The sequence below is a fragment of the Trichomonascus vanleenenianus genome (assembly GCF_965637985.1).
Source record: "Trichomonascus vanleenenianus strain CLIB 3782 genome assembly, contig: TRVA0_011S, whole genome shotgun sequence".
Classification (NCBI taxonomy): Eukaryota; Fungi; Ascomycota; class Dipodascomycetes; order Dipodascales; family Trichomonascaceae; genus Blastobotrys; species Blastobotrys vanleenenianus.
In genome coordinates this window covers 279155-303829 of record NW_027481876.1, presented here as the reverse complement: position 1 = coordinate 303829, position 24675 = coordinate 279155, and the positions used below count along the sequence as shown (strand labels likewise).

The window sequence follows — 24675 nt, the reverse complement described above, 5'->3', positions numbered from 1 at the left end:
GCCTCACAGTGCGTCCACCGGGCTAGGGTTTCAGTTGTGCGGTGATTACTTTTTTGCCGCAGCGCCTGGGGGGAGGGGGTGAAGAGGCGGAAGCTTCGAGATTCGCCAGCCACACCCCCCGTATCACCCGTATCTGCCACGGGAATCAGCGCCTTAGACAGACGTACTTTTTAGGAGGCGCTTTAGTGAGTCACTTGACGGCGCTTTTCCGGTACAGATGGGCCACCAGGACAAGATGGCTAGGGCCGCTGCGTCGGGAATCGCGGTCACGTGCAGGGCGATCATGTGCTGATAGAATGCACGACGTGCGTCTTCTACCAGCCGTAGGGCGTGCGGCGCACCATCGCTCCACCAACAATGAGCGTTTGCAGCAAGGGGGCTATAGGGGGTATAAGCGGTACAGCGGGCGTGATTAATTTGCTATACTCTCTTGTGCTAGCTATAATACATATCTTATGGGGTCAAAAGCCAAGGTTGTTGTCTGAAAAGGCACAAGGCGATGGCTAATCAGAGCTAAATTGGCGTGACTAGATTACAACCCCATTACGTAGTTGGCCTATCAGCATTGCGTGCCTTGGTGGGTTCACCCGGGGGTGGCAGCAAACTCGTGTAGTCGCACCACGTATTGATAGACTACGTCTCACTCTCCCAACGGTGATTGGGCCCATTCCATATCTCACCACCTCATTATTGCTCCGGATATGCTACTATGCTGTACTGTACCGTGGTAGTAACAGCGCCGAGTTTGAACCTACAAAGCGGAGGTACTACAGTATTTTTGGTTTTATTGCAATCATTTAGTTCGATTAGCTATCTATAGGTTGTAATACAATGTACCTGTAGAGGATTCTGTTGATTACTCAATTGGTATGCTGTAGGGTAGGCATTACATGACGTAGTGTACCTTACGGTATTAATCGGGAGCGGCGTTCGGAAAAATTCGTGTTGGACATCGCGCACAGTACTGCAGTACGTGTTACCCGTATATCATATCAAATACAGTACGTGTAGTGTAGTACCATCTATACTTGTACTACCTATGCTGCTTTACTACCGTACAGGTACAATGCCATAAGTAGCACGTCGTTATTATTATGTGTTACCACTTGCTGCACTACATTGTACTGTACTAGGTAATTGCTGTAAATAGAGTCGCTGAGATAGAAATGCTGCATTGCACATGTACTAGGTATTGCTGTATATAGAGTCGCTGAGATAGGAATAGCATGATGGCCATACCATGGTACTGTATTTCCTACTACGGTGCATATAGTGACGTATAGTATAGGTAGTGGCTCACGCTGTGGTACAATACCCTTTGTATATCTCCCAATGGCCAAGAATTACCATTAATCGTTGCAGCCGTTGCAGGTTCGTTGCAGTATGTTTAGCCGTAACTAAATCTATTACCCACGCGATTACCGGGTAGTCGGTTGGCGAGGGTTTGACCGCGCACAATTGTATTGCACTCCGGCATTATACTGCGGGTAATTCCATTGACACCTTGCCGGTTGGAGCAGCTATATTACCGCTGTAAGTATTGAAGGTTAGTAAAAAGCTAATTGGGGCAATTCCAAAGAATTAGTAACAGCCCTTGCAAACTTGTCAGAGTAAACCTGGCTTTAAAAAAGTGTGTTATTAAAGCTGTTTTTTTTTTTGGTACAGTGTACTCGTTTCCTGGCCAAGGAAGGAATAATAGGAGCGTGTTATTTTCTGCCATTGGATGCTAGTAAGCAGTAGTTAGGCTCAATTATTGTATGCTACACCTTGCCGGTTGGGCCAGTTACACGTTTACGCTACAAAAGTTTCTCATAGAGGAGAAAATGCTATCAGTGGTATAAATAGATTTTACACTAGATTGAATTCCTCCGCGAATCGGAGCTACGGGGGTTTGGGGGCTGGCCCCCAAGTGTACATCCCCAGCTACCGTTGAGTACGTCGTAGTTACAGTGATAAATAGTTCTGGCGAGTGTAACTACCCCACACACCCACACAACTGCGTGCTGCATACACTCTGGTACGCGTGTCACCACACAACCGCACCTTCCCCCGGTAAAACAACGATAAGCTCCCATTGTAGAGCTTGAACTGTAGAGAAGAAATAGAAATGGACGAGAAGGAGGAGGTTCTGACCGTCCACGAGCGGGACGAGAATGGGTTCCCCGCGACGGTATACAGCGGGCTGAGCACCAACGACTACACGTATCGCCGTATCGGGAGGAAAGAGTCGAGCTGGTCTAGCACGACAGAAGTGCTACAGTCGCTGATAAACGTGTTCCTGCCCACGGGGTACCCGAACAGCGTGTCGCCTGACTACATCGACTACCAGATATACGATTCGATCCAGGCTTTTTCGAGCTCAATTGCGTCACTTTTCGCGAACCGGGCCGTGCTGTCGGCGGTCGGCGTGGGCGACGAGTCGGCGACGTCGACCTCGGCGCTCTTCATGAAGATCATCCAGGAGACGGTCGGGCGGCTCGGCACCATTCTGTTTGCGTGGAAGCTCGGGTCTGCGCTCGAGCCGGAGGCCAAGAAGTACCGGTATGTTGCTGACCTGGTAAACGACTCGGCCATTGTGTTCGACTGCATGTCGCCCATGTTCCCCGGGTCAAAGAACACCAAGATCATTCTCCTGTGCATGTCGGGCCTGCTAAGGTCCATTTGTGGCGTCATGGCCGGCGGATCAAGGGCTGCGCTGACGCTGCACTTTACAGATCCCCTCAAGGGCTCAATTGCCGACGTGAATGCCAAAGATCAGTCCCAGGAGACGGTAATTACGCTTATGGGCATGCTTACGGGGTCAATTGTCGTTGGTGCCGTCAAGGGAGAAGGATTTGGTATGTGGGTGACTGTGCTGCTTTTGCTGGCCCTGCACTTGTGGACTAATTATCAGGCCGTGTCTTCGGTAATTATCCGCGTGCTCAATCGACAGAGAACAAACATTGTATTCAGCGACATTGTCTGCTCGCTGCCTGAGTTCCAGCGCGCCTATTCTACCAATGCCAACGGGGCCCAGGCAATGTCACGGCTAGTTTTGACCCCGCGCAAGACGGCGGCCAAAGAGCGTATCCTTGAGTCGGACGGCCTTCTGCGATGGTACACCAGCGTTTCTACGGCTAAAACTACCCACGATAGGGTCGTGGGTCGCGCTAGATTCGGGCCCTTCAGGGCTGTACTAGAGTCCCAGCGCAAGACCTCCAAGACTACGAACTTTGAAGAGCTGTTTGCAGCTTCGGACACGCTGAAATCGGGCTACGTGCTGGGATACGAAGTCGACGCTTGCACCGGAGACGTTCTTGTTACTATCTGTCTCGTCAGCGACCACAGTCTAGCAGGTAACGCAGATCTGCGCGCCTGGGCACACGCACTGCTTGTGGCAGTCAACATCAACCCAAAGACAACTACAAGTCAATATACGTCTCCAATGGATGTTATCGTTGAGACGCGCAAGATTGTGTCCAAGCTGTTTGACGACCTTGATGTCGCAGGCGCTCTTAAGGCTGCCGGCTGGGAGCTCGACAAGTCCGCCATCCAGCCAGGGCCCAACTGTTCCATCAGGATCGCCAACCTTGCCAGTCCTAAAGCTGAGGTCTAACCGCTCAGCCGCACTCTAAGGGGGTGGGGTAATATAGATCTTGACTAACTTAATCTAATTCAGTGCGAATAGACGAGCCAATTGATGGACGAGCTACATGGATATGCAACGGCTAACGCCAATGTAGACGAAATCGGGGTCCTAACATTACGCCATCATGCAAACTGATGGTGTACGTAGGGCTTGGCGTTACGAGTGCGGCTTCTCCGATATTCATGCACGGCGTCAACCGATATGCATGATGAATGTATAAAAGATGCGTAGAGAACCCGTTTTACGAGAGAGGTGCGATTGGCCGTTCTAACGAGAGAAGAACGCAAAATTCATCCATTTCGACGAGAGAGGAACGAGAGATTCATCCATTTCGACGAGAGAGGAACGAAAGATTCATCTGTTTCGACGAGAGAGGAACGGATCACTAATTTGACGAGCGAGGAAATACAGACTGCCCGTTTACGAATTGGTTTAACGAGAACAATTCACGATGGAGGACAAATATGGATCTATTACGGTAGACCAAGCCTCGTCGGTAGACCTGGCTAAGCACCCCGCAGAAGAGGGCAGGCTCGCTCAACTTCTCGGGAGCCCCGAGAATACCACCGCCAAAGGACTGAGATCAAGGCACATCACTTTCATTGCCCTAGGCGGCACCATTGGTACGGGTATCTTTCTCTCTATTGGCAGCGCTATCTCTCTCACGGGCCCTGGTGGCGCGTTGGTAACCTACATCGTGGTAGGAATATTCGTGTTGTCGGTGGTTGTATGCCTCTGCGAGATGGCTTCGTATATCCCCACCTCTGGGGCCTTTGCGCACTACGGCACGCGGTTCGTCGATGAATCGTTTGGATTCGCGCTTGGTATCAACTACTATTTGCAATGGGCTTTCAGCATCCCGTCTGAACTGACGGCGGCGGCCATCATTGCAAGGTTTTGGACGACAGCCGTCCCTTCGTGGGCGTGGGCAATCATTTTTATTGTGCCGATTTTCGTTATCCAAATGATCAATGTGCGCTCGTATGGCGAGCTTGAATATTGGGGCACGCTGGTCAAAGTAGTTTTCATCGTGCTGTTCATCATTGTCGGCCTTCTCTACGACTGGGGCGGCGTTCCCACCGCAGTTGAACCGAGCCCTGGCCTCAGCAACTGGCAGAACGGCCAGGCGTTCATTGGAGGGTTTTCGGCATTCTTCCAGGGCGTAATTTATGCTTTCTACTCGTTTGGCGGCACAGAATTGGTGGCTCTGGCCGCCGGCGAGACACGCAAGCCGTGGAAGTCCATTCCGCGAGCAGCGCGAACTACAGTGGTGCGAATCCTGCTGTTCATGATTCTTACCGTGCTAGTTATAGGTCTGTGCATCAACAGCTCTGATCCTACACTGCTCAATGCCATGTATGACTCCGACGTAGCGCAATCGCCAATTACCACGATCTTCGTCAAGGCCGGATTTGGGGCTGCCAAGCACGTAGTTAACGCCATTCTTCTCGTTGCCGTGCTCACCGCCATCAACTCGTGCTTCTATGCGTCGTCGCGTATGCTCATGGCCATGGCCCACGAGGGCAAGATGTTCAAGGTGTTTGGATGGACAAATCGCCGCGGCGTGCCCGTGGCGTCGCTACTGCTCACCCTGGCCATTTCGTGCCTCGTATTTTTGACCACTATCTGGGGCGAAGGCGTTGTATTCACGTGGTTCCTTAACATCACTGGCGCATCGGCCATCCTTACTTGGCTCTCAATTGGCATCATCAACATTCGATTCCGGCTCGCGCTGAAGAAGCAGAAAGTGCCGCTAAATGACTTGCCATTGAGGCAGTACTTCTTCCCGGTGCTACCAGTGCTGGTAATTTGCCTTGGCTTGTTCCTGTTTGTCGGCATGGGCTATGGGAGTGTCATGGAGGAACCTTTTTCGTGGAAGAACCCGTTCGGCACGTATTTGGGCGCGGCAGTATTCTTTCTCACATACACTGGATGGAAGATTACTCATTGGCACACTGACAAGTTTAAGAACCTTGCCGAGTGTGACCTTCTTACTGATCTCGTGTGGCCCGCTCCTGGAGAAGGGCACGCCATAATGCAGGCTGAGAAGGAGCGAAAGGTTGAAAAGCTCAAGGCCAACCGGTCGGTATACGGCAAGCTGCGCTATAGGGCCCATCAACTCACTACGGTTGTTTAATCACCACAATTATTTCTTGACTTGTTAAAGCACAACAGTTGTTTAATGTTTTTTGTTACTACCTAGTCAGTTGTTTATGATTCTTACTTACTCTGTAAAGTTGTTTGCTGTTGTACCCTGTCCAATTGCGTTACACTGTATTACTTGATATTCTTTTACATCAGTATAAGAATTGTCACCATTTTGGATTTTATCACAATATTAGTTAGTACGTTAGTCTATATTGAGCACCGCTAGAAAGCCCATACGAATCGTCGACTTCGTGCGTCGGTGACGGACGCCTCCCATAGTAGGCCCTGGCTCTAAAGAAGCCGAATGCAAAGTTCATGACAAACATTGTCGATGCAAAGATGAGGAAGAATGTCAAAATGGCCCGGTAGGTGAACGAAGCGAGGAATACGTTGATGATCTCGGCAATGGTCTCAACCGTCACTTTCGTCCGCCCCACCGCAGAAGGGTCCTGGCTCATACATTTCTCCCATTCAGTACATTTGTCTTCGAGAGCTGGCGGGCGAATATCAGGACGACAGTCATTCTGAAGATACTCCCGCGTACATCTCTGAATGTCCACCAGCAGATGAGACGAATATTCCTCCAGTTTGTAGTCTACATCACGCCAAAAGGTGACAATCGAGCGGCTCACAAGGTATACTGCCGCAGAAACTGCCACAATGTTGAACGCCAGCTGGAGGTATGTGCTAACAACATAGGGAGCGTTGGGATTGTGCGTCGCAATCCAATTGGGCGTCGGCAGCGGCATAACCTCCATTTTCTTCGCTTTTGGCTCTTCGGTCTCTTCCTCATGAGGTGGCTTGTGATCTGGCCGTTTCTCTCTTTGGCGAGTTTCTTCCGGTTCTTCTAACTGAGGCTTCTCTTCTGGTTCCGTCTGAATGCCCTGCGAAGTATCGGTAGTCATACCCTTATCAACCATAGCGGCTCGCCCCATTTGCGCACCCAATGAAGTCGGGTTCAGCAAAAAGTCCTTGATTCCATGCGAAATACTGTCGCTTTCAGCCATTTCAATTTCTTCTAATTCCTCAGCAGGCTCAGCCATGCAAATGTCGCCGTCCCGCTCATCCTGAGAATGCTCGAGAGTATGTGCGTCTGGCATGTCCACATCCTCAGGCTCCTCCACCGTATCGTGGATCAGAGAGTGCTTGAACGCGTCGAACCCGAATCGCACGTCCTCTTCCCGTGATCTTCTCTCGACATCGGCCAGCGAGTCGTAGATACCCCCAAGGCTGTCCATTATATCCGGAATATTTGGAGGTTTCTTATATTTAGAAATCCGTCAACGGATTGGTACTTCAAATGGACTGGATATTTTTTTGATTTTTCAATTAAACGGTCTTGATATGCGGGTTTATGTGGTGATTTGACCGCGTCCCAACCATCGTGAAAAACAATTCAACCCTGAGGGTACCGGGAAAAATGCACAGGCCGTCGCGTTCGCACTATCCGCCGACATCTCCGAGGCGCTCTACGAGGTCGCCTTCGCGGAAGAGGCACAGGTCTTCGCTGGGGGGCTCTGGAGACCGATACCGCCCGCCAGAGGTGCGCTACAGCGACCGGTACGATTCCTATGCTGGACGACACGATAAATATGACAGAGATAGGGAGCGAGATAGGGATAGAGAACGAGACAGGGAAAGAGAACGAGACAAAGAGAGGGAAAGAGAGAGAGATAGGGAAAGAGAACGGGACAGGGCTCGAGAGAGAGAACGAGAACGGGAAAGAGAACGAGAGAGGAATCGAGAACGAGAAAGAGAACGAGAACGAGAAAGGAATCGAGAAAGAGAACGAGAAATAGTTCGAGAAAGAGAGCGAGAGAGGGATCGAGAACGAGAACGGGAGAGGGATCGAGAACGAGATAGGCAAAGAGACCGAGAGCACAAAGATCGCGATAGAAGAAGAGAAGACGTGCGGGAAGAGAAGAGAAATGGCACGGCCAAACCAGATCAGCAGGAAAAAGGCAGAAAACGACGTAAGGGCCCGCTTCACTCCAAGGTCTTGGAAGCAGTTACCAAGCTCAAGAAGAATGGCACTTTTGATACCCTCAAGCACCAATTATACGACGAATTCAAAGACTCCCCAGAGTGTGCGACTCTCCGGGAGATCATTGAGGACCTGGTAACATCTCAGCTAGAAAAGGACCCATCGATTCTCAGTCAGGACCGCCGCAACGCGGCAGCCATTATCGAAAGCCGTATATCGCGCATTAGATCTTCCCAGGGCGAAGGCATGTACACACGGGTCGACGACTATATCGACAGCCATGCGACCAATTCGCAGTCCCTGCGGGCCCAAGTCACCGATGCATTCGACCGGCTTGCTGCACAGTCGTGATATCGCACTCCGTTATCACCCAATCCCGGCCTTTCATCACCAAACCCACTTGGGGGGAAAACAGAGTTTTGCAAGATCAAACACACGAACGACCTCTGTTGCTACTCCCCCAATTGTTTAAAGCTCACTTTTTTCCCTAAAACCTCCTTCATCGCTAAAATCCCCCATTCATCGCTAGAAATTCCTGGAAGATTGAACCGATGAAGCTCTCCCAGGTGACTCCGCTCTTTGTAGGAGGCTTGGCCGTGGGCTTCCCACTGCAGTCCGTTTTCCAAACAGTCGAAAACCTCGTGTCCAGCCCTAAGCTACAGGACCATATCACCGAGGACGCGCTTCGATCTCGGGCTGAGCGGCTGTTTGAGATCGCCCAGACGAGCGAGGAGAAGTACGGTCACCCGACGCGGGTCATTGGCTCTCCAGGGCACCTCAACACGCTCAAGTACATCATTGACACTCTGGAACAGCTCGGCGTGTACGATGTGTGGACGCAGAAGTTCGAGGCTGCTGTTGGCTCAATTAAGGAGTCCAAGGTGACGGTCAACTCTGAACCGCTTGCCGCGGAGCCAATGTCCATGTCACCGCCCGCCGACGTCACTGGAAAGCTCTTTGTGGCCAGGAACGATGGATGCGACTTTGACGACTACGATGGTGCCCAAGGAAAGATTGCAATTGCTATTCGAGGCACCTGTGCGTTCGGCGACAAGTCCGCCCTCGCTGGCAAGGCTAACGCTAGTGCGCTCTTCATTTACAACAATGTAGGGGGCAACTCTTCCTTTTCGGGCACTTTGGGCACCCCGAAAGATACCCACGTGGCTACGTTTGGTCTGTCCGAGAACGATGGTCGAGAGCTCATCAACAAGGCTGGCGAGGTTGAGATTTCAATACACCTCGACTCGAGCGTTGGTAACTACGAGACCCACAATGTTCTGGCCCAGACCAAGTCAGGAGACCCAAAAAACGTTGTCATGCTGGGCGCCCACTCCGACTCTGTCACCGCTGGCCCGGGTATTAACGATGATGGCTCTGGCACAAACTCTCTATTGGAGGTGGCTACCCACCTTGCCAAGTACAACGTATCCAACGCTGTGCGATTCGCATGGTGGTCTGCCGAGGAGGAAGGTCTCCTGGGGTCCGACCACTACGTCTCTACCCTTTCTCAAGAGGAGAACCTCAAGATTCGTCTCTTCATGGACTACGACATGATGGCCTCGCCAAACTATGCGTACCAGATCTATGATGCCAACAACATTGACAACCCAGACGGGTCAGGCGAGCTGAAGCAGCTGTATGTTGATTTCTACAAGTCTGTCGGGGTCAACTACACATTCATTCCATTTGACGGCCGCAGCGACTACGACGGGTTCATCAAGAACGGCATTCCTGGCGGTGGTGTTGCTACTGGCGCCGAAGAGCTCAAGACTGCTGAGGAGGCTGAAAAGTTTGGCGGCACCGCGGGCATCCAGCTCGATCCGTGTTACCACGAGCTTTGTGACAATCGTGATAACCTTGCTTACGACGCATGGGTCATTAACACCAAGCTCATTGCGCACGCCACTGCTACCTATGCAACTTCGTTCAAGGGCTTCCCCAAGCGGCGTGCCGCTCTCTCGGCTGCTGACGCTTCGTTGAAGTTCTCATACCACGGCGCTAAGCTCATTGTTTAGCTTTATTTACTAGCTCTACTACTATTATATGTACTACTTCATTGCTAATAGAAGCTTGATATTATATGCGCCGCCCATGATTTTGAGCCGCACGAAATGCGGCGCAATTATATAAAATTGAATATGCCCGACGACCAATGAAAGATGCTATTATTAACACCCTTGTAGGTAGATAGTGATAGCTATCTTTCACAAGGTATAATTCGTCCCTACCGGTATCGCATGTACAGTATAATCCGTACCTCCGAGGTTGGCCCCGAACTGTGGGGAAGGACCTACGGACAGACGGCACATATTTAAGAGATATATAAGAGATATATTCCCCCTGGTGGCTAGCTAGGAGAACTAAAGCAAATGTCTATTTCAACTCCAATCACTAAGACCTTTGGCGTCAAGTACCCGATTTTCCTTGCGGGCATGCACATTGCGGCTGGCCCGCGGCTCTGCGCCGCAGTGACCAATGCTGGCGGCATTGGCGTCCTTGGAGCACTGGTCGCCCGTACACCAGATATCCTGGACGATCTGCTGACGGAAATGAAGAGCTACCTCGACGATCCAGAAAATGCCGTGTTCGGGGTGGACCTGGTGCTGCCCAAGGTTGGCGAAGGGGCTCGCAAGACCAACAAGCACTACCACGAGGGCCCGCTCCAGGCCTTCCTCGATGTCATTGTTAAGCACGGAGCCAAGTTGGTAGTGTCTGCTGTGGGAGCTCCTTCTCAGGAGGCCTGTGACTATCTCCACAAGCACGGAATTGCTGTCATGAGCATGATCGGGTCGGTCAAACATCTCAAGCACATCATGGGCCGTAACGGAAGCGACATTGCCCGGGTCGACATGGTGTGCTGCCAGGGAGGCGAAGGAGGTGGCCACACGGGCTCAATTCCCTCCTCGTTGCTCATTCCGTCTGTAGTGGACGGCGTCAGGGGCTTCCGGTCGCCATTGACGAAGCAGCAGGTCCAGGTGGTCGCGGCGGGCGGCATGTACTGCGGTAGGTCTCTGGCTGCGGCGCTCAGCTATGGCGCCAGTGCTGTGTGGGTTGGCACGAGGTTCGTAGCCACGGAAGAGTCCGGCGCTCCCCTGGAGCACAAGAAGAAGGTGCTCCAGGCAGGGTTTGACGACACCGTGCGGACTCTGATCTACTCGGGACGGCCCATGCGAGTGTTCCGAACAGGATACGTCAACAATTGGGAGACCAACCGGCAGGCAGAGATCCAGGAACTCACGTCTAAAGGCGTTGTTCCGTATGAGAAGGAGCTCGACAGCGACAGCTTCGACCCAGAGAAGGAGGAGGACTCGGGGATGTATCTCATGGGCGAGACGGCCGCAGTAGTCAGAGCCATCGTTCCCGCCAAACAAGTGGTTGAGGAGATCATGAACGAAGCACTTGAAGCGATTAAACGGGTCAAGTCCTTCGCGAAGTTGTAATCCTCCCCCATTTTCCGATGAATTGGGGGGACCAGTCCCCCCAAACCCCCCTGGGGCTCCGCTACGCGGAGGGACTCTGCAAGATTAACATAAATTATATTCTATTTGCATCAGTACAATTGTTCCGTTTGAATTCCTTTGCGAAGCGGAGCCACGGGGAGCTTGAGGGGCTGGCCCCTCAATTACGGACTCTACCAGGTCATTAGTATATGGGACTGGTCCTCCTAATTGCTACAACCCAAATTATTTTAAAATTTTAACAGAATTGTAATGTACAGTTTTGTAAAGAGTAAAAAAAAAAAGCTTGTTACAAGACGGTGGGATGTTGTAACAGGATGTAGGGACTTTGTTACGGTGTAACAAAATTTTCTATAAGCCGTTAACAAAATTACAATCGTTGATTGTTCCGTTCGAATTGGGGGTAACCCCCTGGGGCTTGCGGAGAGGTTAAGATATATATATACATAAATTACAGTCTATTTACAGGTTGAAGTAGCTGGCGGACTTGGACTTGAAATGCGGTGCCCGCTTGACCACGGTCTCCCAGTTGATCGAGTTCGCCAAGTTCTTCAAGTACTTCCGCTTGCCATTGGCACCGTAGTCGGTCAGGTACACATGATGCCACAGGTTAAAGTTGAGCAGCGGCACAATGCCTCCCTGGGAGTCACCTGGGGTGCCCGACGCCTGCTCCATGAGACTTGACGGTGCCGAGGCGTGGCTATAAGTGTTGAGGATAAACATGTTCTCGACGCTTCGCGCATAAACGAGCCAAGCGTAACCGTTACCAAAGACAGCACTGGCACGGTTAATCATGTTCTCCCGCATCGCCAGCGGCGAGTCGAACGAATCGACGATGCACTTGGCGAAATGCGACTCCTGCGACGGCTCCTTGCTGTCGGCGGCCGACGCGGAAAGCGATGGCGGCGGGTTTATCAGCTCGGTGGAAGTATCGACCTCACGAGCTTCCCGCGCCGTCGGCGGGGCCACTGAAGCGCTGGGATCAGCGTTCTGGCTCTTGAGGCCCTGGAAGAAGAACTCGTTGTTGTATGCTTGGGCCGCGTAGTAGTGGATCTCGGCCGTTTCCGGGTTACCGGCGGTCGCCAGCATCACTTCGTACACGTGACGCGACTCGAACTGTGGGATGTCCTTGGTCAGCTCGTTCAGTCGGTCGAGCAGGTTCTGCTGGTACTGGAACCATGCAACGTCCAAGCCCTGCTTGGACAGCAAGCCGGGGATACCCTGGCTTGCGTCGATGTGCTGCAGCTCCGGCAGCGTGAACTTCGTCCGCACCTGGCGAGGAACGCCCCGTCTCAATGCGTGCCGTCCAATCGTCCTGAACATTGTCGATTGGCCTCTTGCCGGTGCTCGGTTGAATTTTTCACTAAATTTTGTGCCTCGCGCGGCCCCTCACCTTCCCGTTTTCCACTTCACCTACTCCGTTTGCCCATTGGGACCGCGACACATTCCTATCTCTTCTATCGCTTAATATCAAGATAGACTAAAATGATCAGGTGTTAAATTTATGTATCGAGGGCCAGCCCTCGAGCTCCCGTAGCTCCGCTTCGCGGAGGAATGGCCCAATCGACCAACCGCCGGATCACTGTGAGTACATATCATAAGAATTTGTGTCAGCAGATATTCCAGCTTAATCATTGCTATTTATGTTGTCCATCCATTAATATTAGCTTTGCTCTCCATTAAATAGCATATAATAAATTTGAATGTGAGGGTTCGATATTGCATTACTCTCGATTGTACTGTACTATCCCTATCAATGCATTCCATCAACTTCCTCCGCGGAGCGGAGCTCAAGGGCGGTTTGGGGGGAATGGTCCCCCCCCATTCATATCACATTGTAGTTATTGTTGGGTATTAACTAATCAATTGCTATATAGCTTTGCATTGGTATCGATTGCTCCCATTACAGTGTTACCAAAGATTGCATCAGGCTATAGTTGTTATTAGGTTTTCTATTCAATTGCTATAGAAGCATTGGCATTACTGATCGCCCAGCTCCTCCGCGTAGCGGAGCTCCAGGGGGGTTTGGGGGGACTGGTCCTCCCATTACGATGAAGGGGTAGTTCGTGTGAAGGGTTTGTTAGGGACCAAAACGGATTGAAGATTTTACAATATATTAGCTGTTTCGGCGTCTGCCGCTGACTTTGAGGCTCTTGACTCGCCGGAGGAGCCCTCCGCCCGCGGAAGGCTCTGGTGCGTCGACCGACGGGTTTGAGTTGGTGCGCTCGATCTGGGACGTTGTGTTGTCCGAGTTCATGCGACGGGGCACGGCGGGCCCGGGGCCATTGCCGCCGCGCAGTTTCTGGACGATCGACTTCTTGCGGCCGAGCTGGGCCGTCTGGGCCTCCTTCTCGGCGAGCTTGACGGCGTCGCGCGAGGCCGGGGTGCCATCCAGGAAGGTTGTGCTGCCGAGCCCCCACGTGAGGTCGCCGTGGACGGGCTGGTTACGGAGGGAAGTGTCGAAGGTGGTCACGGTGCCGTTCTGCTTGGCCGGAGTGCGGCCCCCGTGGTTGAAGTCGTTGTACGCCTCGTCTACGCCGCGCCCGAGAATGTTGTTCTCCGTGGCGTACTTGTCGCGCGTGTCGAGCCCGCCGTTGAGTGTCATGTTGGCGCCGTCGACGGGGAATGCCTTGACGGGCGCCCGCTTGGTGTTCTTGTTACGGTTCGGGTTGCAGGCATCAAACGGTCCGTCGTGGTGGAAGCTGCCCGCGCCAAAGAAGCCTGTCACATCGAGCTTGTCAATTGTGTCGGTGTGCACCTTCTTCTTCGAGCTGCGTTTCTTAGTTCCGTCGCGGTGTCGGTGTCGCCGTTCCCGATCCTTTTCTCGCCGCTCCTGGTCCCGCTGATCTTCGGTCTTAGGCTGCTCCATGACCGACGAGTCAGAATTGGCTCTGCGCTGGCGCGTAGGGGGCGGGGGTGGTGGTCTCTTATTTTCAAGCGACACAAGCGGCTTCGACGACGCCGGCGGCCGGCGGGGGGCCTGCTGCTGACGGGGTGGGGATTCTGGCGCCATGTCTTCTAAAAATGGGTTCGTCGACTTGCGGTACACGGTGTTGCGATTGGGGTTGTATGGGCGTCTATTTTTCACAGTCCCTTGTTAGCCACTCGATAAAACAATAATAGATGCTTTGCCACTACGCCCACAGTTTTAAGGCCACCCACCGTTGTTAAGGAATGTAGAAAAGGTTATCCGAAACGTGACGAATTGTTAAAAAAAAAGTCAAGGGAGAAAAGTCATCAAGCAAGGGATAAATGGACAATCGCGTCCGTCCCCATGGGCTCTTGCCCTTTCCGACTTGCGGGCCCCAACCTTCTCTTTCCCAAGTGTGTGTATGTCTGCTCCGTTTCAGATGGGCGATATGCACCCCAAAGGGGCCCATTGCCTGCAAAAACAAAACCCTCCTCCCCCTTGCCGCGCGCGCGCGGCCCCGTCCATCACTGCCTCCTCTCCATGATGTTTTCCCGCCCCATTGCAATGGAATAGATCACTTGTTTATGTCAAGTGGTACAATTGATCCACGGGTTTCTTTGGTGAGATTGATAGGTTGGCAGGTTTTTGGGGGTAGGTGGGCCCAATGAATCACCAGGGTCACTTTTTTGAATGGTCTGGATAATTGGGAGGTTGTTCAATTGAGCCGTTTCATTTGCAAGCAGGGCAAAAAATAAGGCCGAATCAACCAGGGAAACAAACAGTGGAGATGTGGCGTCCTGCGAGCCTCAAACGAGCCACAAATCAAGTACTGTAGTGGACGCCACAAATAAGTACTGTAATGGGAAAATAAAAGGTAGACGCCACAAATTGCGTAGTAGGAAAATAAACAGGGAATGTAGTGGGCAAATTTTAAGAAGGGTGTAACTTACCGAATGGCTGCCGCCTGGTTGTCAATGGTGTTGTTGTCGCTGTCGTCTATAAGCAATGTGTTGCGCGACCGGTTCGAAGGCGCCGAGGATACCATAGAATATGTCGATGTAGGCCTGTCATCAGTAGGCATGTAACTAAATGGGCGCATTTCTGATCCCGCCGACTGCGACCTGATAGGCACCTGGCGGGTTGGCGGCGGATCGAGCTTCTCACCAAAAACCGAGTCGTCTTCGTCAAATGGCGAGAAGTAAATCGACGAGGTCGTCGACGCTCGGAACGGATTGTTGGACGAAAAGGCAACATTAGCGTCCGGTCGCCGTTGAACAGGGGGTTGTGTCCTAGTCATGGACATTATTGATCAATCCGTTAGATATTATATATATAGGGAGAATTAAATGCGGTATTAATGAGCAATCCGGGTATATATCACTTCCAACACTATGCCCCTTGATTCTCGGGAACCAGGCAATCTCGCCAAAACTTCTCTACAATATACACAATTTACGGGTATACAGAGTAACAGGTATGACAAAAAATGGTCGAAAGTGAAAGTGAAAATGAAGGAAGAAAAAAAAGGGGGGAAATGTGTGAAGCGTCACCTGTATCCGTGAAAATCAGTGGAAGAGAGTGGTGGTGGTCTACTACACGCTTACCACACACACGATACAGGATTTTCGGCTATCCTTCCCTCTCTCCGCCGCTTCCAGCCTCTTCCGAAAGCGGATGGCTCTGCGGCGCGCGCGCAGCGGACTTTGCAGGCAGTGCTGCAAGGCCTAGCTCTCTCCCACCCGGGCTCTCCGATTTGCTAAAACCTCCATTGCGAAGCAGAGCATGTATCACTCGACCCCTATTATTTCCAACAAAGCTATCACTACACTACTAGAACACATGATATATTTGGTCGGCTAATGGACTGTTTTATTTTCCCTTTCTTTGACAGGGCTCGCAGTGTTGTAGGGGGGGGGGGGAGGTACAGTCACGTGATATGTCAAACGGGCCCCGCCGGCTCCACGCGCGTACTGTATGCGCTCAATAATACACTTAGTGGTTGTCGATCAGCGGGCCCAGCACTGTGGGGAGAAGACGATCCGCTCCTCCACTTCCTCAGGGGGAACCAGTGAGGAGGTCCCATGGTATCGTCATTTGGCTTACAAATTGTTTGTTTATGTTCTTTTTTGTACTATCAGCATTGGAATAATTGGTAAGTCCAACAGGGTGCGTAGAATGATGAACAAAATGTTGAGTCAGTTGCGCTCAATGGTCAAGACTAAACACACAATGTAGGATTCAGGGGAACTGTCTTACCTTGACGAAAAGTAATGGAGCTCGGAAGCGCCTGTCATATTTTGACTTGTCGAGCGGCATTAGACTGCCAATTAGGCTACGTTTTCTCCTGACACATACGTTAAACTACGCTCCTTACATATAGCACGGCGATACAACCCCCCTATTTTCAAGCTGCCCCCTCCATTTCAGGGGCTTCGAAACAAAACCCGCTGAGGGCGTCGCAAATGTGGGTAGGCACCGCCACACTCACCCTACTGCTACACCTACTGTAGTATACAATGTATAGTGCTGGTGCGCGCGCGGTTGGGACATTTCGCGCGCTCCGCCCCAATTAAAATTAGCAACGCTTGGGATGACCACCACACGCAGGGGTAACGCCAAGGCTTTGGGAAAAAAGATGGTGATGATGCGTCGAGCGACATGCGAAACCCGTTGATAAGAGATGATGTCAAAAAAGTCCCAGCTGTATTACACTCTTAACCACCACGATACATATTTAATAGACTGCTATTAATAATAAAATGTCGCTCCTCGAGACAGCACCCTTTGCGGTGTCTGGAGCGGCCGTGCTGTTATGGGCCCACCAGTTCCTTTACAGCTACCTGTCCTCTTCCAAATCAAAGCCCGACAAGAGCTGCTACAACCAGTGGGCGTTTGACGTCACTATCGCAGCTTCTTTCGTCATCTCGGAGCTCGTGCTCTGCGAAATCAGCGACTGGTTCAACCCGACCTCGCGATTCGTCGTGTGGAAAGTGTCCACCCTGACCCTGCTGGCGCTGCTAGTGTTCATCATTCCATGGCTCGCCATATATTCATACTTCCGCCGCAACTCAGGGTCGCACCGTGTGCAGCTGGGCGTCTCCATTGGCGTTTTTATTGGCTGGCTCGTGCTGTTTGAGCTTCTCGGGTACTACCTGCCCATTGACCCGCTACAAAAAAGCTCCCTCACCGAAAAATGCATCTCTCGCATTGGGTTCATTGGAATCACCTGCATGGCCGTGCTCTCTGGGTTCGGCGCTGTGTCTGCTCCATACACGGTGTTTGTGTCGAGCCCGCGCCCTGTGTCCGAGGCGGACATTGAGCGAATGGACCGCTCTGTAACCACCACGTCCGAGCTGTTGACCCAGCGCCAGGCGCAATTGAGGACCGTGTCCGACCGCATTCGCGACCGCTCCATGCTGCGCAGCTCGTCGACAAACATCATGATGAAGGTCATGAGCCACATCCGCGGAGGCGACGACCTGCGCCAGGAACAACTGTCGCTACAAACGGAGATTGGCGCACTAACAAAGATGGTCGCATCATTAGAGCAGGATCTCACGGCAGCACGGGTCAGGTACGCCTCACAGATGTCTCTTAACACAACGTGGGGCCAGATCAACCATAAATTGTTCACGGCGTTCGCCGTTTACTGCGTATACCGGCTCGTCATGACGCTGTCTGTGCGCAACCCATTCTTGTACTCTGAATCGAGCATTGGCGACGCGTTAGCTACGACTCTCGCAGCGGTGGCGGTACGAGTCTCGCCCCAGAGCGGGTCAATTGAGGCGTGGACACGCCAGATCAGCTTTGTTTTGTCAGGGCTCTTGTTCGTTGCGTCCATTTCCAGCGTTGTTACCACCTACACGACTCTATCCAAGGCGTTCCCGTGGCTGAAAAAGTCTGAAACCAGCAATGGTAACGCCACGGCCACGCTCGTAGCGCACATGGTCGGCACATACATTATATCGACCTCTCTCATGCTGCGCTCCAATCTGCCCGCGGATATGTCTGTGGCCATCACCTCGGCCTTGGGCGCGCCGTTGGACGTTTCGTCGGTCCAGCGGTGGTTTGACACGGTCTTTCTCGCGGTTGCCCTGCTCTCTATCCTTGGGCTCTACATGGCCAGCAAACTGCGCCTGGCAGACGAATCCTTCTACGACGAAGAGGCTCTTCTCGAGTCCAAATATGACTAACCCTCCGCCGAAGCGGAGCCGTGTGTTACTGCTAGAGTAGCACTGGTCCCCCCAAACCCCCCTGGGGCTCCGCTACGCGGAGATTTGGGCTGTAACGGGGCGTTTTGTTACAGTGTAAGGAAAAGATTGTTATGTTGTAATCATACGGGGGTCTGGGGATTGGCCCCCAGCTACGGGAGCTCGAGGGCTGGCCCTCGAATACACTTGCTAGTACGATGCGGAGTATTAGCTGTAGCAATTCATACATAGTTTGAGCTCTCTAAATGCAAAGCTAGGCCTACGAGATCTTGCAACTGGGCCCTCTTAGTCTCGCCACTCCTGGCTATAGTCGGAGGCACGACGGTGGTCCCCTCTAGCTTCCATCCCTGATCTTTCTCATTGAGTAGCCCCACCACATCGTCACTGGTAATTCCCAGCAGTTCCCGTATCCGACCCACGTCGATCGCTGCGTAGTGGTCGCGAATTCTGCGGTAGAGCACTCCTCTGAAGCCTTTCTCCACGGCGTAGTCAGCAATTGCGTCGATGAGGGTGTCTCCACTGGGTTTCCTCGAGTAGACCTCGGTGGGAAGGATCTCCATAGCGGCCTCAATTATGCGTACGGTCCATGCAAACGGCATAGCCTTCTCTACGGGCGTTCCCTTGGTCCGGTCGACTACGTTCTCGATCTCTACGTAGTCCTGCTCAGCAAACAGCACCCACAAGTATGCGCTGTAGTACACACTGAGTGTCGTATCCCTGCTCTCTGTGGCCGCATCAAGCCTCAGCGCCGCAGCAGGCTCGTGATCCTGTAAGTATTCTGCCAGCTGTGAGCCTCCGGCAGTGCTCAGCTGCGCCGAGAGCTCTGTAATGCGTTCCACGGACACGTCTTCCATCTCTAATCGGCCATGGCCCAACTAGCCAGTTCGATAATGTTTCGAGGGTGGACGCATTTTTGGTGATGCGGGGTGCGCGAGGAGTTGGGACCAGTCAGCCGCACCGGTGGTCCCCAGGGGACGAAGAGAAGCGACAGCTCAGCAACTCGAAGAGCCCTCTCGAGTAACTACCCAATGGCACTCATGAAACCTCGCGAGCTGACCAAGTCGACAGTCGACAATGTTCAGCTGCTGCTGAAGGCGGCTATTCTAGTTGCGATTGCGGGTGCAGCGATCTCGTCCCGGCTCTTCTCGGTCATCCGGTTCGAGTCGATCATCCACGAGTTTGACCCGTGGTTCAACTTCCGCGCGTCCAAGTACCTGGTGTCGCACGGGTTCTACGCGTTCCTCAATTGGTTTGACGACCGGACATGGTACCCGCTCGGCCGGGTCACCGGCGGTACGCTCTACCCGGGGCTCATGGTGACTTCGGGCGTCATTCACAAGCTGCTGCGGTCGCTGGCGCTACTGCCCGTTGACATTCGCAACATCTGCGTCATGCTGGCCCCGGTCTTCTCGGGCGCCACGGCCTACGCGACCTACCTGTTCACTAAGGAGATGAAGGACGAGACGGCGGGCTTGTTTGCCGCCGCGTTCATTGGCATTGCGCCGGGCTACATCTCGCGGTCTGTCGCTGGATCCTACGACAACGAGGCAATTGCCATCACTCTGCTCATGGTGACATTCTACTTCTGGATCAAGGCCTGTAAGGAAGGTAGCGCATGGTGGGGCGCTCTGACAGCTCTCAGCTACTTCTACATGGTCGCCGCGTGGGGCGGGTACGTCTTCATCACAAACATGATCCCGCTCCACGTCTTTGTGCTGCTGTGCATGGGTCGATACACGAATCGGCTCTATGTTGCGTACTGCTCTTGGTATGCGCTGGGTACCCTGGCGTCGATGCAGATCCCGTTCGTCGGATTCCTGCCCATCCGGTCTTCGGAGCACATGTCTTCGCTGGGCGTTTTTGGTCTGCTCCAATTGGTGGGCTTTGCGACTTATATTAAGCACCGCATTCCTCCGAAGCAGTTCAAGTCGGTCGTAGTCGTCTCCGTGGCTGCCATTTTGGCGCTTTCTGTGATTGGTCTCGTTGGGCTCACTTACTTGGGCGTCATTGCCCCGTGGACGGGCCGATTCTACTCTCTATGGGATACAGGCTATGCCAAGGTGCACATCCCCATTATTGCTTCGGTTTCTGAGCACCAGCCAACGGCGTGGCCCTCGTTTTTCTTTGATACGTTCATGCTCATCTGGCTCTTCCCAGCCGGTGTATACCTCGTTTTCCAGGAGTTGCGAGATGAGCACGTCTTTATTATTGTCTACGCCATCCTTGGCTCGTACTTTGCTGGTGTCATGGTCCGTCTCATGCTCACGTTGACCCCGGTCATTTGCGTGGCTGCTGCCGTCGCCGTCTCGTGTATCTTTGACGTTTATAACGACTTTTCCGATAAACTGACTTTCACCGTCAAGCCAGAGGAGCCAACTGAGACCCCAGAAACGGTTGAAAAAGTTGAAACCACCAAAAAAGTCAAGGCAAAGAAGTCCAGTGAGTCCATTGTCGCCGAGGAAGCTATTACTACTCCATCGTCGGAAACGGGCAAGTTCTGGGCCAAGCTCCGTGAGCCGACTAAGATCAAGTCGATCGGCTCTAAGCTCATTGTCATCCTCACTTTTGGTATGTACCTCACCATGTTCGTCAAGCACTGCACATGGGTCACCTCCAACGCCTACTCGTCACCATCCGTTGTGCTGGCCTCCCAGCTGCCGAACGGCGAGCAGTTCCTCATTGATGACTTCCGTGAGGCCTACTACTGGTTGCGCATGAACACCCCCGAAGACGCCAAGATCATGTCCTGGTGGGACTACGGGTACCAGATTGGCGGCATGGCCGACCGAACCACGCTCGTCGATAACAATACGTGGAACAACACCCACATCGCCACCGTCGGCAAGGCCATGAGCTCCTCCGAGGAGGTGGCCTATCCCATCCTGCGCCAGCACGACGTTGACTACATTCTCATCATCTTTGGCGGCTTCCTGGGCTACTCGGGCGACGACCTCAACAAGTTCCTGTGGATGGTGCGAATCGCTGAGGGCATCTGGCCCGATGAGATCAAGGAGCGTGACTTCTTCACCGACCGCGGCGAGTACCGTGTCGACCACGAGGCCACCGCTACCATGAGGAACTCGCTCATGTACAAAATGAGCTACTACAACTTCCCCGAGGCATTTGGCGGCGACGCAACCGATCGTGTGCGAAACCAGCGAATCCCGGCTAGCATGAGCCCCCAGCTGAACACCTTGGAGGAGGCCTTCACCAGCGAGAACTGGATCGTGCGAATCTACAAGGTCAAGGACCTTGACAACGTCGGTCGAGACCTGGCAAAGGCCGCCGCCTTTGACGAAAAGAAGGCCACCGCCAAAAAGAGACGAAAGCCGCAGGCCGAGCTTCGATTGTAATCCTTTTATTTTTCCACATATCGTCATAGATCAATGCCACCCCCCAACTACTGTTGTCTTCCTGGGGGCCAGCCCCCAGACCCCCGTAGCTCCGCTTCGCGGAGGACTCGCAGTATTCGGCACTCTTTTTCCTAAATTAGTGCTTGTCTATTGATTGCTATACTCGAGTCGCGGCTCGTGAGGCTGATGCGGCTCAGCCGTCGAGATCGATTTGCCTAGTTCAGGTACGACGGATCGGATGTTCAATGTAAAATCCAGGTAAGTTGCGGTGGGAGATGCTGTTAATTTACAAGGTGAAAAGGGCTATTTACATTCGCAGTTTTTTGGCTCGCTTGGCACGCTGGGCAAGACGCTGCTTCTTGAGCATGTCCTTGTACCGCTCCATCTGTTTCTGCACCCGTCGGAGCACTGCAAACTCCTGGAGCGCCTCGGCCTTGATTCGCCGTCGCAGCTTGTGGTGACCATAGTTCGGCAGCTGCTGAAGAGTGTAGTTCGATCCATATGCACGAGCCATGAGCTCCGAGATCTGTTTCTTCTTGTCGTGCACCGTCTGGCTCAGCTGCTTGACCGACATCTTACGCGATGGCCCACCTGGACCGTCCCGCTCGACTCGCAGCTGGCCCTTAGCCTTAAGCTTGGGCATGATCTGCGACTCTAGCGACGGGTTCTGCTGCAGCCTGTACGAATTGAGCTTCGCCGGTGGCATATCTGGCAGTGGCTTGCCCTGTTCTCGAGCCTCGGCCCGCTCTCGCGCCAGCCGCACCAACAGCTGCTGATGAGCCCGGTTCTGCTCGATCAGCGACTGGAAGAACGAGGTGTAGCTGTTGTCAGCGATATCCCGGAGCACAACAAATCGCTCTCGCGGGTTATATCGGGGCATCTCAGTGTGTTCGACCTCGACACTCTGCCAATGCTCGCTCTCACCCCGTCTCCAGGCATCCTCCCAGTGTATCTTGGCTCCGGCCGGCTGCACGTGCTCCAGCGCAGAGATAATATCAGCAACGGCCTCCTGAGTATACGTAGGTCGGAATTGCGACGAGTACCAGATGTTTCCGTCCTCGTTGGTCTTTCGCCAAGCCATGGCCTGGTCCCGGTGGGTCCAGTCCCTCATGTGCCTCAGCTGGACAAGCGACTCGTACAGGTCGACAGCCTTCTCGTATGTCGGCAGCTGGGCCACAGCCATCGCCCGCCACAGGTCGTTTCGCGTCGACGGCAGCCGGTTCTGCCAGTTGGGGTTCTGGAACTGCTTGCGGATGTTGTACGGTTGCGGGAATGGCGTCTGTGTGTAAAGCACCTGGTTCGTCTCCAGGTTCCGGAACACAAACACATTGGGTCCGTACCGGTGCTTTCGCAGCCACGTAGGCGTTCGGTACTTCCCGGCTCTCTGCGTGAATCCAGGCATTCTACTGTCTACGGGGAGTAGTCGAGGAGTCGATCGGCCATTTGAAATTTTTCAACCCGTCAAGCGACCAGCGTATTTCTCCGGCTGGGACCGGTAACCCTCAGTCCACCCCCCCCCCCCCCCCCCCAACACACAAACCACCAACCTTCCACGGTCATTCCACTACCAGGCTATAGTACCGGGTAGTACAGTACTGTAGTTGGAGAAAGAGCCCTTGCGTAGCATTCTTGGGGGGCTAGCCCCCCAAACCCCCCGTAGCTCGGCTCCGCCGAGGGGTTTGCCCCTATGTAGATGCTACTTGATTACCAATTGCCGAGCGGGAGTCTTGTTCCTACTCGGCTTACATAATTGTCAAAAAAGACAACTCTCGGGTATATTGCATGGTACTTAGTGACCGATTTTGGATAGGTACAGGTACCATACTTGCCGATAATTGTAGGTCGTAGTGGAACCATGGAAGTTCTAACTCTGGCTCTTAGAGAAATCCATGATTACTGATACAATTGCCAACTACCGGTAGAAGCGTTTGGCTGACCTAGCCGGAGATGACGGATTTTTAACCATCAAGATTGAGCAGCTAACCATTTTTGTTCCCTCGATCCTGTTGGTTACTGACTGGCTTTAGAGTTAGACCTGTTGCTCTCGGTCATACCGAGGTACAATGTGATGATCCAATTTCTTGAGTAAGAGTGAGACGGGTTTGGTCGTACTGGCCACTCAGAGCAGTTGATCCCCACGATAAGTGACTCGCAAGTTTCTACAATTTACGCGAACATTTTTAAAATTTCGAGTAGTTCATCTTCAATTCAAAAGTAGTAGTATCTGTAAGTATGTTAGCTCTCCTCAACTCATTTCTGGCATAGCACTGATAGCAATATACTCCGCGAAGTGGAGCCACGGGAGCTCGAGGCCTGGCCCTCGAAAAGACACCTGAGTGGTACCTATAGGAGCAATTCGGCTCTGCCTGACTAACGAGGACCCCCTGACACGGCGAGCAGATTAACAACGAACCAGTACTATTCAAACGTGTTTCAGGGTCTTATTGAGGGTGGGGTTTTGGGATCGAGATAGGGGAGTACCACCAGGATGGATGCAATTCCCCAGCCGACGAAGACGCCCTTAGCATAACTAATCGGCCGACCACCTCTCGACAGATTAGAAAGGGAGCCGTCGTTAACCGCAGCCTGCGCTTTGATGGGTAGTCGAGGATTATGGGCGGGCCAACCAGAGTGAAGCGTGGAGTTACATAATCAGACACCGGGGATGCGCGTAATGGTCATCATCACGTGGAGGGGTCAAACCTGGGGAAGGGTGTCGTCATAGCCAAGCACCACGCTACATGTCCTATAGGCGCGCTGCTGCCAAGTACTACAATACGTATAGTGACGTGCAATCGGAGGTAGCAGCTCCGGGGAGCATTGATATGCGTACCGCGGGAAGCCTGTGGAGAGAGAATGGCGAAAAACCGCCAATTGCCGCGGGGAGGGTGGTGGTCGCGATAAGATAGAGGCCAATCAAGGGGACCATTCTGAGTGTGTCACGATGCATAATTAGGTCCGTCCGTTATGCGGGCGGCCGCA

The 24675-nt window shown here is 52.9% G+C and overlaps 12 protein-coding genes across 12 annotated transcripts; 7 read left to right on the top strand and 5 right to left on the bottom strand.

Annotated features, from left to right (window-relative positions):
- Positions 1 to 2107: 2107 nt before the first annotated feature.
- TRVA0_011S03158 (RUS1 family protein) lies at positions 2108 to 3595 on the top strand (the record flags this gene model as incomplete). Its single annotated transcript, XM_076683921.1, has 1 exon — positions 2108 to 3595. The coding sequence occupies one exon, from the start codon at positions 2108 to 2110 to the stop codon at positions 3593 to 3595; it is 1488 nt and encodes a 495-aa protein (XP_076541968.1).
- A 484-nt stretch (positions 3596 to 4079) lies between these two features.
- DIP5 (dicarboxylic amino acid permease) lies at positions 4080 to 5765 on the top strand (the record flags this gene model as incomplete). The annotated part of the gene is made up of 1 exon (XM_076683920.1): positions 4080 to 5765. The coding sequence occupies one exon, from the start codon at positions 4080 to 4082 to the stop codon at positions 5763 to 5765; it is 1686 nt and encodes a 561-aa protein (XP_076541967.1).
- A 205-nt stretch (positions 5766 to 5970) lies between these two features.
- Positions 5971 to 7014, bottom strand: TRVA0_011S03114 (Brr6/Brl1 family protein; the record flags this gene model as incomplete). Its single annotated transcript, XM_076683919.1, has 1 exon — positions 5971 to 7014. One exon carries the CDS (start codon positions 7012 to 7014, stop codon positions 5971 to 5973), a length of 1044 nt encoding a protein of 347 aa, XP_076541966.1.
- Positions 7015 to 7196: 182 nt separating this feature from the next.
- Positions 7197 to 8111, top strand: TRVA0_011S03092 (BOD1/SHG1 domain-containing protein; the record flags this gene model as incomplete). Its single annotated transcript, XM_076683918.1, has 1 exon — positions 7197 to 8111. One exon carries the CDS (start codon positions 7197 to 7199, stop codon positions 8109 to 8111), a length of 915 nt encoding a protein of 304 aa, XP_076541965.1.
- Positions 8112 to 8311: 200 nt separating this feature from the next.
- Positions 8312 to 9775, top strand: APE3 (aminopeptidase Y; the record flags this gene model as incomplete). The annotated part of the gene is made up of 1 exon (XM_076683917.1): positions 8312 to 9775. The coding sequence occupies one exon, from the start codon at positions 8312 to 8314 to the stop codon at positions 9773 to 9775; it is 1464 nt and encodes a 487-aa protein (XP_076541964.1).
- Positions 9776 to 10129: 354 nt separating this feature from the next.
- On the top strand, positions 10130 to 11200 carry TRVA0_011S03048 (NAD(P)H-dependent flavin oxidoreductase; the record flags this gene model as incomplete). Its single annotated transcript, XM_076683916.1, has 1 exon — positions 10130 to 11200. One exon carries the CDS (start codon positions 10130 to 10132, stop codon positions 11198 to 11200), a length of 1071 nt encoding a protein of 356 aa, XP_076541963.1.
- Positions 11201 to 11680: 480 nt separating this feature from the next.
- RSM26 (small ribosomal subunit protein mS42) lies at positions 11681 to 12541 on the bottom strand (the record flags this gene model as incomplete). Its single annotated transcript, XM_076683915.1, has 1 exon — positions 11681 to 12541. One exon carries the CDS (start codon positions 12539 to 12541, stop codon positions 11681 to 11683), a length of 861 nt encoding a protein of 286 aa, XP_076541962.1.
- Positions 12542 to 13334: 793 nt separating this feature from the next.
- Positions 13335 to 15432, bottom strand: TRVA0_011S03004 (Pal1 family protein; the record flags this gene model as incomplete). Its single annotated transcript, XM_076683914.1, has 2 exons — positions 13335 to 14295; positions 15080 to 15432. The coding sequence occupies 2 exons, from the start codon at positions 15430 to 15432 to the stop codon at positions 13335 to 13337; spliced, it is 1314 nt and encodes a 437-aa protein (XP_076541961.1).
- A 1456-nt stretch (positions 15433 to 16888) lies between these two features.
- Positions 16889 to 18322, top strand: TRVA0_011S02982 (uncharacterized protein; the record flags this gene model as incomplete). The annotated part of the gene is made up of 1 exon (XM_076683913.1): positions 16889 to 18322. One exon carries the CDS (start codon positions 16889 to 16891, stop codon positions 18320 to 18322), a length of 1434 nt encoding a protein of 477 aa, XP_076541960.1.
- A 239-nt stretch (positions 18323 to 18561) lies between these two features.
- On the bottom strand, positions 18562 to 19194 carry TRVA0_011S02960 (uncharacterized protein; the record flags this gene model as incomplete). The annotated part of the gene is made up of 1 exon (XM_076683912.1): positions 18562 to 19194. The coding sequence occupies one exon, from the start codon at positions 19192 to 19194 to the stop codon at positions 18562 to 18564; it is 633 nt and encodes a 210-aa protein (XP_076541959.1).
- Positions 19195 to 19368: 174 nt separating this feature from the next.
- Positions 19369 to 21693, top strand: STT3 (dolichyl-diphosphooligosaccharide--protein glycosyltransferase subunit STT3; the record flags this gene model as incomplete). Its single annotated transcript, XM_076683911.1, has 1 exon — positions 19369 to 21693. The coding sequence occupies one exon, from the start codon at positions 19369 to 19371 to the stop codon at positions 21691 to 21693; it is 2325 nt and encodes a 774-aa protein (XP_076541958.1).
- A 307-nt stretch (positions 21694 to 22000) lies between these two features.
- Positions 22001 to 23095, bottom strand: MHR1 (mitochondrial 54S ribosomal protein mL67 MHR1; the record flags this gene model as incomplete). Its single annotated transcript, XM_076683910.1, has 1 exon — positions 22001 to 23095. The coding sequence occupies one exon, from the start codon at positions 23093 to 23095 to the stop codon at positions 22001 to 22003; it is 1095 nt and encodes a 364-aa protein (XP_076541957.1).
- Between the last annotated feature and the right edge of the window lie 1580 nt (positions 23096 to 24675).